The 13398-nt window shown below is 37.2% G+C and overlaps 1 protein-coding gene across 1 annotated transcript in view; it reads right to left on the bottom strand.

Moving 5' to 3' along the window:
* Positions 1-13398, bottom strand: part of Asx (transcriptional regulator additional sex combs) — a 331051-nt gene that overhangs the window by 135886 nt on the left and 181767 nt on the right. Inside the window, exon 5 of the mRNA XM_090372619.1 lies at positions 1379-1677. Within this exon, the coding sequence (XP_090228745.1) occupies positions 1379-1677 (299 nt within the window). The remainder of the gene's footprint in view (positions 1-1378; positions 1678-13398) is intronic.

Genomic DNA, 13398 nt, shown 5'->3' with positions numbered 1-13398 from the left:
CTTCTTTTTTTTTTTACAGCATATGCTATATAAGCTTTGCTTCCTTGCACTGTGCCACCATTTCAATACTCACTAATTAAGGTGTGTCAGCTTAATGTCATTCAGACCAACCAGTAGATAGCAACAAACGTATGGTATCTCAAATTTCAATTTGCAGTGTTTTGGAACATAGTATCACATGACAAGCTTCAGAGTTCAGTAACGTATTTCAATTATTTTTTCAGGATACCACATCAAAAGCAATCAGTGGCTTTAATTTTGAATAAACAGCTTAAAAAAGTGCATAAGTAATGTGAACAATGCAGGTGGGAGGAGGGGAGGGAAAGGGGGAGAGATTAATTTTTTAGTGGCAATGGATTACATACTAGTGAGAGTTGTGTGGCCAAGTAATCAAGCACAAAAGCACAGTAGCACATGCATTTGAGTGCACTGTAGCTCAAGCCCACATGAGAATTAAATATATTTAAGATGCTGTATTCACTGTTAAGATGATTAACTGTAAATGACAAACTAGTGGATATGCTTAAATATTTTACACAGAAAATCACAGTGTGCGAAAACTTGTTAAAATAATATACCAGAATCAAAAAATTTTAATACCTTACATTAAGATGTTTCTGCCTATGGAAAATTTAAGCAGAAACATATTAAGTGAGTTTTACTGTTAAATTAGAAATACAATCAAACCCCACAACATTACAGTTTTGTACCATTTCTGTACTGTTTATTCAAGTGTGGTGTACAGCGATATGATCATTATTTAATAATGGTAACTTATGCTACACCTTTCTATGCTCACATAAGTGTATTTTAATGCACTAATCCCCCCCCCCAACTTAGATTTACATATTGATAAACAAATTTTTCTTGAACTGCTATAAAAATAGTTCTGGGCAGCTTTTGTGCCAATGACTAAAATTGTATTGTTTACTATTTCTCAAAACCATTTTAAATGTTTAATTTTATTTATTTTATGATTAAAAATGACCAAGGTTAAATGAATCAGATTACTTTTTGATAAAAAAAAAAATAAATAAACCAGATATAGGCAACTTATATCCTATAGATTTAATAAAGAAATGTTTGTCCATAAATCATATGATAACAAATGCATAATAAATTAAGCAAAATTTTTTTTTTCCCTAAATGAATGTTATCATTTTTCTTAATTTTGTAATTTTTTTTTAAAATGATTTTTGCTCCTACCTGCCAAATTTGTGAGCAAATATTTCATATGGAATATCTAATTTAGGCATCATGTGTTATTCATCTTTATGCAAGTCAAACACTAGTTCTGTATCAGATGAATGCTGAAATGATATAAAAATTAAAATAATAAAATTACAATTTTTAAAAATTAACAGATATATCTACTTACTTTAGCAGGAGAATTATGGGTAAGACTTCCAGTGACTCCAACAGGTTTTAGGTCACAATTGTCTTGTGTGAGTTTACTATCTCCATTAACCATATTTTCTTTTGCTCTGTGCTGTAAGCAATCAATTTTCAGGGTTGCATTAACCATGGAAGATTCCAAAAGACATGGGACTATATCCATGTGCTTTGAACCAGGGCAATCTTGCTTAAATTTGTCATTTTCAACTTGACCGCAGAATGAGTTACTTACAAATGACATTGAGAAAGACTTGGAAGCCGAAGGCATCTTCACATACAACACTGAAGGTAGAAATACATAAAAAAAAACTAATTGTTTTAAATTAATTATATGGAATATCTAATTTAGGCATCGCATAAGTATTTACCATTATTGATTAATTCAGCATAACTTATTATCATAATAATTATTAGAACATTAAAAATACAATCATATATTTAGTCAACTGCTCCTGACTGTAATCAGCATTGGCAAAGTATTAAAGTCGAGTACAATATGAACAACAAATCTCCGAAATTCATAAAATGCAGTTGACAAAGATTAAATAAAATAAATATTTCTGAATACTTTTTTTTTGCTTCATTCAGCCCAATAATTTTGATATACTTTCATGTTCATAGCTAAGCTTGGTTTTTTCGGTTTGGTTTTTTTTTTTTTTTAGGAGCATTAGCAACTAAGGCCATATTGCTCCGGGATATGCGGTGGTCATTCCCTGACCTTTCCGCATCCTCCGTATTTGGTGGTGACGGGCTCGAACCCCGGTCTAATCAAAAAGCATGTGCTACACACTGCTGCTCCTTCCCACCTGGCTACGGAGGCACCTCATAGCTAAGCACTTAAGTTCTTTATGTGATAATTTAAACATGGTTATTGTAAATTACTATTACTAACTCCAGTTCTTGTTTTCCAATCAGTTCACAGAACAGATGCAAGCTGATGTAAATTTAATATCTGACATCCATTTTTCTTTTAGGTTTGAAACTTCTGTTCTGATATGAATAATTTGACTGCACTTATGCAAAAGGAGGTTAAACATTTAGTAATGGCAAAGGGTGTAAATTAGTTTTTATTTTTCTAATTTTCTGAAATCACCCTTCAGGTGGTTGATTACTAAATATTTTCATTGAACTTGTCATAATGTACAATAAATGACTGGATTAGATATCATTTATTATTTAATTAAATATCTAATTCTGATATTGGAAGTGTGATACTATTTTCCCAGATTAGTTTATGAGATAAGTTATATCCCTATTTTCAAGGCATATCACACAAAAAGAAACATACGTAAGATATTTAGTTTTTTTTAGCTTTCAATGTTTCTAACCATTATGGCATGCAAATTCGGCCTCTCCTCCTCCTTACAAACAAGAAATGAGTTAATTACATGTGGACTGGAATAGTAATACAGTTAAATAAGAATAGTGCAACTTTTTGAGAAGTAGATATTTACATGGAAAATGGATGTTTTGTACAGAACATAAGGCATGATGTTCTGAACAAAATTAGCTATGGGCACAAAAGAAAGAGACTATTAGAAGGATTGAAGCTTTTGTTGTTGTTGTTGTTGTTGTTGTTGTTTTTGGTTTTTAGGAGCATTAGCAACTAAGGCCATATTGCTCCGGGATATGCGGTGGTCAGTCCCTGACCTTTCCGCATCCTCCGTATTTGGTGGTGACGGGCTCGAACCCCGGTCTAATCAAGAAGCGTGTGCTGCACACTGCTGCTCCTTCCCACCTGGCTACGGAGGCGCCGAAGCTTTTGAGATATTTGCGTAAGGATGCTTGAAAGGGTGAATGAAATTTAGTATTAGCCATACAGTGCAAGGAAGCTATAGGCTTTTGCTACACCAGCCAAAAAAAAAAAATAAAAAAATAATAATAATAATAAATAAATCAAAAATGACAATAAAAATAAAAAGAAGCATATAAAAAATAAAAGAATATATAAAAAAGTAGATAAGAAAATAGACTAAGTCTACATGGAGCATGGACATACAGGGTTAGAAATGAGGAAGTATTAAGAAAAGTAGGAGAAAAATGAATTATGATAAAGAACACAAGGAAAAGAAATAAAAATTGGGATGGTCATGTACTGAGAGGTAAGAGTTTACCAACCCATTCAGAAGTACATACATAAATTTAAGTTTTGTATGCATGAACTCTATGGAGCATATATGCAAATTAGTGTTACAAGGTCGTTTAGTACATGATCAAAGGAGGATCAAAGGCTGACACAAGTAATTATAGTTAACCTGTGAGTTTAACTTGTGTTCCAGGAAAATTAATGGAGGCACTGGTTAAAGAAGCACTGCAGGATCATCTAGACAAGACTTCAGTTATAGCTCAGACACACAATGGTTTTGTTAAGGGGAAGTCTTGCCTGTCCAATTTGATTGGATACTATGATGCAGTCACAAAAGAACTGGATGCAGGGAATAACTTTGATATTATATACTTGGATCTTAGAAAGGCTTTTGATACTGTTGCACATGGAAGACTGCTACACAAATTGGAGCATTGTGGCATTGGAGGCAAATTGCTGCTATGGATAAAGGGGTGGTTGAGGGGGAGAAGACAGAGAGTGGTAATCAATGGACACTGCTCATCGTGGACTAATGTTATTAGTGGAGTCCCTCAGGGTTCAGTATTGGGTCCATTATTGTTTTCTGTATTTATAAATAATACTGATGATGGTATATCAAGCTTAATGTCTAAGTTTGCAGACAATACGAAGGTTGGCAGGGTTGTCAAGGACACTATTGACACTATGCTGCTGCAACAGGATCTGGAAAGGTTGAGCAGATGGACTGAGAGGTGGCAAATGAAGTTTAACATTGACAAATGTAAAGTACTACATATGGGAAACAGCAACCCCAGAGCAACGTATCAACTCTGTGGTACTACACTGACAGTGGTAGAGAATGAAAGGGACCTGGAGGTGGTTGTGCAGGCAAATATGAAGTTCTCTGAGCAGTGCAGATGGGCTGCAAGAGTAGCTCATGGTGTATTGTCAATGATATACAGGAATTTTTCTAGTAGGGATAAGGAGGTGATTATTCCCTTGTATAAGGCAATGGTCAGGCCACACCTAGAGTACTGTATACAGGTCTGGAGGCCTCATTTCAAGAAGGATGTAGAGCTGGTGGAACGAGTACAGAGAAGAGCAACAAGGTTAGTGAATGGAACAAAGGGGTGCTCTTACGAAGAAAGGCTTAAGTTTTGCAAATTACAGTGTCTGGAGACTAGGCACCAGCGAGGTGATCTGATAGAAGTGTATAAAGCCTTGAATGGTTTTGGCATGCTCAATGCTGATGGGATTCTTCCTCTTGCTCAGAATAGTCACCTGAGAGGGCATAAATTCAAATTGAGGAAAGACATGTAGGATAGACGTGAGGAAATTTGTCTTTAGCCAGAGGGTGGTTGGTTGGTGGAACACTTCCATCCCTTGTCGTGGAAGTTGATAGCCTAAATAAGTTTAAAGCTCAGCTGGACAGGTATTTCGAAAGAACAGAGGGGTGAAGTGGAAGTGGTTTTTTTTTTTTGGCTGATGCTGCATAAGCTTGCTTTCTTGCATCAAATGCCTCTACTAATGCTAATGATTCAAATAAAGCATTCATCAAATGTACAAATTGTTTTGAAATCTTCTAGTACATGCTGCCATCTCTTATTTGTCTTTCCAACTAATAGTAGGTACAGTTTTAACATAGGTTAACTAGGGTAGCATGAAAATAGCTGCTGTATGTTAAAATGATACTTAAAATCACAGGAGGCTACAACTGTCGATTGTTATCTGATTCGGGTTTTAAAAAGCCAAAATTCTCTGGAATTCAGATTTAGAAACTGAAGAAAAATTGAACTAAATGATAAATAAATATAGAAGATATTACTCTGGTAAAAAATAATAAACAAGAGATTTAAATAATTTTAATGAATTTTGAAAAATATTTTTTCAACTTTTTTAAAAATATATATTAAAAAATATTTCTAATTGGATTTTTAGCAATAACTTCATAGTAATGTTGGGCAATCAGGAAAGGGTGTCTGCAGAGTTTCAGACTTGTTGATTCTGCAGTGTGTGTATTTTTATGTTCTTGTATCCTTATGTTAAGTCTTCTGTATGTTTCTCCGATGTAAGTTTCCATGATAGCACATTTTAATAGCTCTGTGCAGTTTTGTTGTATTTTATAAATGATAATAAAAACTAGGTTAAAATGAAACTTCACTGTGTAAATCGAGGGACCAGTATAATCAGATTTTGCATTTGAAGCAGGTCAAATCATATAATACTTTTTTATTTATTTTTTCTTAACTCGAGATGCTGATATTAATTTTGGTTGTCTGAAGACTGCAATTACAGTACAATAATCTTGTTGATCATGTTTTTATATGAAAATTTATTAACTTCCCACCAAAACAAAATGTTTTCTAGTCACAATCCTACATAAAAGCAATTCCTTTACAGCAGGGGATTACTAACAGTTAAGTGATAGATGGAAGAGAAGTTTTGGAAAAAAGAGTGACAAAAATAAAAAGAAATAAATTAATAACATGTTACCAAAAAGTAATACTATATGTGGATATTTTACAAATATTATATATGGATATTTTACAGTTATTGCAAATAAAAACCACCAGTCAATACAGTCATATAAAAAAATGTAAAAGGGGAAAATCAGACGAGTGTGCAACACCAACCTGTTATTACACAGGTCTGATAAAACAAAAACAAAGATAATTTTTTCTTGATAAAATTATAAGGTACTGAAAATAAACTAGTTACACTAATGTATAATACTGAATGCTGTTATATCTATATACGAGGGGTGATCATTTAATTCGCGGACTGGTGCAAGATTTTATGTTTACAGCGCAAACTTTCCGAAACTGCTTCTAGAGATGCTTCCGCTCGTCGCTACTAAGCAGACTCTGTGTGCACATGCCAGTAATTGTCAAGCTAGTGCTGCGTGAAGAGAGTTTTTTTAGCCATGTGTCACTTCAATCATTTTGAAGCAAGTATTATGTCGGGCATACAGAGTGAACAGTGATATGTGATTTGTTATTGTGTCAGACAGGGCTTAGATGCATTGGAAACAGTTAAAGAGATGAATGAAGCATACGGTAATGAGTATCTTGGTAGGATGGCCATATTCCGGTGTGACCGAATTTTCCAGTGTGAAGTGGTTTCTCCGTCAAGACAATGCCAGACCCCACATGGCTAATATTGTGCAGACAGTGATCACTGCCATAGATGGTGAGGTTCTGCCACATTACCCTTATTTCCGGACTAAGCCCTTTGTGATTTCTTCCTGTTTTCACATCTGAAGAATGCTCTGTAAGGCAAGCATTTCATGTCCAACAACAATGTTTGCAGAGCCACAACAGAAGCACTTAGCCGAAAAATGGCTTGCAAGAAACAATTAATGCACGGGTACGACAGTTGCGAAAGTATGTAAAGTTGAATGGAGAGTATTTTGGGAAAGAGAAATCCACAGAAGATTCAAATGATCGCAATTAAGTTAAGATCTTGAGCTAGTCCGTGAATTAAATGATAACCCCTCATGCATTGCGCTACCATTAATATCCAGACACCTGCATATCTACAAACAAGGTGTGCCAAAACCTTAGCCTTTATTACAGCCTCTAGTCTCCATGGAACACCCTCCATTAATTTTTTGTAGATGCCCTCTGATATTTTCCGCTATTCAGCCTTCAAAGCAGTAAACAGTTTGGTTCAGTTTTTAGGGCAATCTCTCCTGACATGCACACAACAATCCAGTTCATCCTAGAGGCTCACCATAAGATTGAGGGCAAGGTTCTTGGCAGGCCAGTCCAACTTTTTGGTGCTCGTATCCTCAAATTAGTTGTTGTTGTTGTTATTTGGTTTCTAGGAGCATTAGCAACTAAGACCATATTGCTCCAGTGCGGTGGTGATTCCCTGATCTTTCCACATGCTCTGTATTTAGTGGTGACGGGCTCGAACCCCAGTCTAATCAAGAAGCGTGTGCTACGCACTGCTGCTCCTTCCCACCTGGCTACGGAGGCACCCTCAAATTAGTCTGTCACAAATGCAAGTAGTATGACATACAGCATTGTCCTGCTGATACAGTATGGGTCTTCAATGTGCTGCCGCAACGTAGGTAACGCATATTATTGTCTAGGACTTTTAGATAAACCACAGCATTCATAGTTTTGTTGAAAACAATGAATGATCCTGGGCCAAACCTAAAACCAGCCCAAGACACTGCCTCTCCCAAACTTCACTGTTGGGATGATCAAGTCTGGAGGTCCCTTTCCCTAGGCATCCACTACACCCAGGCATGATAGTCAGACTTGTAAATCATGTACAGTCAGTCCTCATATAGCACGATAGTTGGGTTCTTAGAAACCCTCGTGCAATGCAAAATCGTGCAATATAAACAACAGGCCCTATAGGAAAAATAGGGTTAGGTGCCATCCACCCAAGACTGAACACACATTTGTAACCAAAACATTACCAAACACAATAAATAATCATAATAAAATACTTACGTATTTTATTATGACTATTACGTAATAAAATATTGCTAATGCTTTTGCTTCTATCATAAGCAAACTTGTTTTTTGTTTGATTTTCTATCCAAACAGATGACAGCCGTTCCATCTCTTCCAATTATTTGTGTCTTAATCTAATGGATTTTAATTACACTTTGAGTTTTTCCTGCTATGAAAGTTGTTTTTATTTTCTCTGCATTCTTTGTAATTGGTCCTTGAGGTCATTGGTCCTTGTAATTGGTCCTTGGTCCTTGAGGCTGTCACAGACATTCTCTCAGATATGCCAGACAAGCTGTTCTTGCTACCTGTGAGTCTAAAACGCTGATGGAACTGATATTCGGGTGACACTCAAGTCAAAGTGGACCCAATTTCGGCAAAGTCCGGACGGTCTATGACAGCCAAATCCTCTGCTTGCACCTTCACGATGGTGGGACTGTTAGTAATCCTGGGTATAACCTTCATGCACAAGTACATGGTGGGTGACCACCCAGGTGTGAACCAACGTAAGCAGGGGTCGAGGTGTGGCGCCCACACCACATGGAGGAACGCCGCCCCTCTATGTTACCAGGCAGTACTAGGTGGTAGATGACTCTCATCAACCGGTGAAATACCACCACTTTGCTTATTGGAGGCTTGAAGTGGTGGACCCCATGTTTAGTCTCTAGAGCTAAGTTCCGGCCAACCCTTCCCTATCTCTTCCATCATGCAGTATGATTGATGATTTTTGAGGTTATGATGAATGTCGTGGCGAGATCCAATATTCCTTACATTTCGAGGGTACAGCTCTAAAACGGTGCTCGCAGGCCGGCCGCTAGTTAGTACACCGGACTGAACCTATTGGTAACTCTCTAGGAAGCTTCCGGATCAGCTAGTGTATAATCTTGCTACCTCTACTCTGCCAGATAGTGACTGGAGGGAGTCCGAGTAGTGTGTATGCGGGGAGCATTGTCGAGGCCACGTTATGTCAAGGATCTGGGTATATTCTTACCACATGTACGCCATATCCAAAAATTTCATTACTTCATACAGCATGTCCCACCCACTTTTTCTTACTATTGAATACACCATGAATTGTCAAAATAATAGAGCAAGCTTATCTGCGAAAAGATCTAAACCTCCCAAGGACTTCCTAATTCATTTCACAAATATACGTGGTCTCAATTCTAATCTCAACGATGTCCATTTCCACTTGCAGTCTTCCAAACCCCATATACTTTTTCTGACTGAATCTCAGTTACCAGTTGATTCAACTACTGCTCATCTCAGATGTCCAAATTATTTGCTATATGATTCCTTTCGCCTCAAAGGTGGTACTTGTGCATATGTCCGTTCTGATATTCCCTGTCAGAGACTTGGCAATTTGGAATCTCCTCTCTTTGATCTTCTCTGGCTTAAAATCTCTCTACCTCATTGTGTAAAATTCATCTGTTGTCTCTACCGTTCTCCCAACTCGACTAATCACTTGGAGCTCTTTGACTTCCTCTCTTTGCAACTTGACTTTCTCCAGTCCAACTTTCCTAACAGTGAGGTAATTTTCCTTGGTGATTTTAACGTTCACAACTCCAGCTGGCTTCCGTTTTCTAGTCACACCGACCCAGCAGGTCGAGATGCTGAGGCTTTAGCAATTACTAATGACCTAGCACAGATTGTTCATTTACCTACAAGAATACCGGACAATCCTAATCATACAGCCAATACGTTTGTACCTAATCATACCTAGAAATCAGTACCTAATCATACAGCCAATACAGCCAATACCTATGCTTATCTTTAGTGACACTCCGATTTCTAGGCAAAATGATATATCTCTTTTGGGGATTACCCTGACTTCTAATCTCTCTTGGCACAAGCACATTACAAATATTGCTTCCTCTGCATCTAAAAAACTTGGTTTTCTCTTTCGCTCTCGGCGTTACTTTTCTCCCAAACAGCTGCTCACTCTGTATAAATCGCAAATCCGCCCTGCCATGGAATATTGTTCCCACATCTGGGGTGGTGCCCCCAAAACCTCTCTCAGGCTTCTTGATTCCATTCAGAAGAGGGCAGTTTGGTTAATTAATGATTCATCTCTAACAGAGTCTCTCCACTCGCTGTCTCATAGACGCACTGTTTCTGCTGCATGCCTCTTCTACAGATACTTCCATGGGCACTGTTCTTCTGAATTGGCTTCTATAATTCCCGCTCTCTCTTTCAAAACAGTCCGAACACGTGCCGCCACCAGCCAACATCCATTTACTGTCCAACTTCAAACCCACAGAACCAACTTTTCATCTTCCTCATTTATTCATTCAACTGCCGTTTTCTGGAACAACCTTCCTTCATACGTATTTCCTGAAAATTACAATCTACAGAAGTTCAAGTCCAATGTCAACAAATATCTTCTTTCGTCTTCTCAACCTCCAACCCAAGCACGGTACTAAGTACTATAGGTTTAATACCTCTCGTGTTTGGGGTTCTCATAAAAAAAAAAAAAAAAAAATTCTCGGCATTGCTTCATTTAGGTCTGTAGCATGTGCAATATCACATGGTCTTTCATTTCGCTCAAAGCGTTTCACAATTTCATATTTTTTCTCTATCAACAGAGGTGGACTGGCCATAAGCCTTACTGGGCAAACCCCGGTGGACCGGAGGCCGGTGTGATTTTGGCCATAAACCATAGTATGAGACCACTACAAATTTTCCCGGGTAAGAATTTCTGACCCAGTCCGCCTCTGTTTATCAATATTGCTTTTCTTTTTCTCTCTGAATCTGCAGTGTCTTCACCAGGATGCTTCCTTTTCACACCTTTTAAGTATTTTACTCATTTTTAGGGAATAAAGCACAATTACAAAACGAGGAGGCACGCTTGATACACATAAACAAAGCTGCACGTGTGTAGCAACTAAATAAACAACACCGTAAAGGCAGAGATACACTATTAACACTTCACATTTTACTAAAGCACATTTCTAGGGGTTACTACCATAAAATAATAAAAACAATTTCCAGTTGCATTTCTGATAGTGGAATCTATTATAAACTGGTAGTAAACTCGATCTAATTGCATTTGCAATTATACCGATAGCTGGAATTGTGTTGGTTTTTGTGTTATTATGGTGAAATGTGTTTCCCCTTCCCTGATATAAAACACAAATACATTTTTCAGAATCTTCTCTTCCTATCGTGTTGCATTCAGTTGGGGTGATTCCGCGTTCGACTGCTATTTCTTGTTAACACAAAGGCAAATTGTGCATAAGCAAATTCGGTTCGTGTTATATAAGATATCGTTCCCATATTTATGAATCGTGTATGATCGAATTTGTGTAGTGTAAACACGTGTTATACGAGGACTGACTGTACTATAATTTGTCACTAAAAGAACATTTTTCCATTGGTCTATGGTCCAAGAATAGTCGACCTTACTCCAAGCTAGACACCATCTGGCATTAGTTAGAGCAACTAGTAGCTTGTGGTTTGCTGTACAACTGTGGTAACCCATATCATATAGTGTCTTGTATACTGTACTGGTACTGACGTGTCCAAACTGTTTCACTGAGAGCTTGTCCTTGCTGCGATGTCAACCTGCATTCCAAGTGGACGATTCTTTGCAGAGCCCTTCTGTCAGCTTTGGGGGTTTCCCATGACAGTTTCAGCACCATTCCGGCATTTGTAGATGACAATACTAACTGTCTACCTAGGGATCTTCAGTTGAAATGTTATGTACAGACCAACTGCTTATTTGGCACCCTATTATCATTCCACACTAGAAGTCCTTTAACTCTGTCGATCATGCCATCTTGCATTTCACAACTGTACTACTGTCTTCTCAAAGGCAGTATATGAACATATTTACAGTTATGTCTGACAGTGGTGTTTGGGGAGAATGTGACCAACCATCAATGGAGTGATATCCTAATATTACTGGTAGAGCAGTGCGAGTGAGCGCACATGCGTGCGTGTGTGTGTGTGGGCTAGGCTATCTAATGAAAGAAGTAAAAGTTGGGTGTATGGGTATTAATGGGAGGGCAATGTACATTTTTATTATTTCATTATGCCATATCACTGCATGTTCTTTACTACTAATATGGGCAGATATACACAGTGTTGAAAATGAGCTGGTATGGTACCAGTAAAACATTTTGTGCTAGTACGATGTACTAGTAAAAGAAATTTTAATTATGTTTCCATTAAAAAGTTCAGCTTGACACAAATCTTTTGACGAATATTTAAAAAATTTTTTTTATTATTATTAACTGAAATACATTAAGGACTTTAGCCTCAGGCTGTGAGAGATTTAGACAACGAATTTCAGTCTTAATTTATATCATACACCATCAGGCATCTCTCATATGGATATGAGAGATGCCTGATCACTAGGCTACGGAGGCCGCCGTAGCCTAGTGGTCAGGCGCATGGGTGCATAAGTACACACGCCTTGAGTGACCGGGGTTCAAGCACCATGACTACTGAATACGGTGCTGTTTCTTGTATTCTGTCTATCTTGTGAACTCCTCTGACCGTTTGGTCGTCCCGGAGTATAAACAGAAAATTTATTTATTTTATTTTATATTGTGGAGTTATATTTCATAACTGTTTTGTCATCATTGCATCACTAGGGTAACTACCTACCCACCCACCGAAGAAGGGTCAAAGAGCCCTGAAACGGTGCCGTCTGGGTGGTGGTATCCGCTGAGAATAAGTAACAACAGTCTTCTCCTTCAGTGAAGCGGTACTTATTCGAAGTAGTGCAATATCATGGCAACTTGTTGTGAAGGTATTCACAATATGAGATATAACTTAAGCAATGCTGCCTTTGCATCTTTTTGCTAATTCAGAGTTTAGCTGCATACTAATATGATATGTTTGCACTAACTTGTATGTTGTATTATTATTAACATAATTTTTATTATCCTTATTATGGAACCCCAAACTGTTTTCTTTTATTTATATTGCTATAGGAAAATTAATAATTTCCTGCAATTGCAGCAATTTTATTGTGGAGCCATTTTGAAAATGGTAGCATATCCATTAAAAATAAAAATCTACTTTCACCATTGATATATAGCAATGAATATGGAAGAATGGTTATAAGATGGATAAAAATGATATGTTAAATATCAAAATGAAGGCAATTTAGTCAAATTTAAGGAGACAGTTGTATTCAGAATTTTTTAGAGAAGCAGTACAGATATTCCACATTGCTTCTAAGAAAGCAACATCTCTTGTAGAAGGAATAAACATTGTATGGTTACAATGTTTATTCAATGCTGGTTACAATGTTTATTCAAATTAATGGAGGCACTGGTTAAAGAAGCACTGCAGGATCATTTAGACAAGACTTCAGTTATAGCTCAGACACAGCATGGTTTTGTTAAGGGGAAGTCTTGCCTGACCAACTTGATTGGACACTATGATGCAGTCACAAAAGAACTGGATGCAGGGAATAACTTTGATATTATATACTTGGATCTTAGAAAGGCTTTTGATACT

The sequence above is a fragment of the Mastigoproctus giganteus genome, chromosome 4 (genome assembly GCF_048544385.1).
Source record: "Mastigoproctus giganteus isolate SK-2022 chromosome 4, ASM4854438v1, whole genome shotgun sequence".
In the NCBI taxonomy this organism is placed as follows: domain Eukaryota; kingdom Metazoa; phylum Arthropoda; class Arachnida; order Uropygi; family Thelyphonidae; genus Mastigoproctus; species Mastigoproctus giganteus.
The sequence above is the reverse complement of the archived record's forward strand: the minus strand, read 5'-3'. Positions and strand labels throughout refer to the sequence as shown.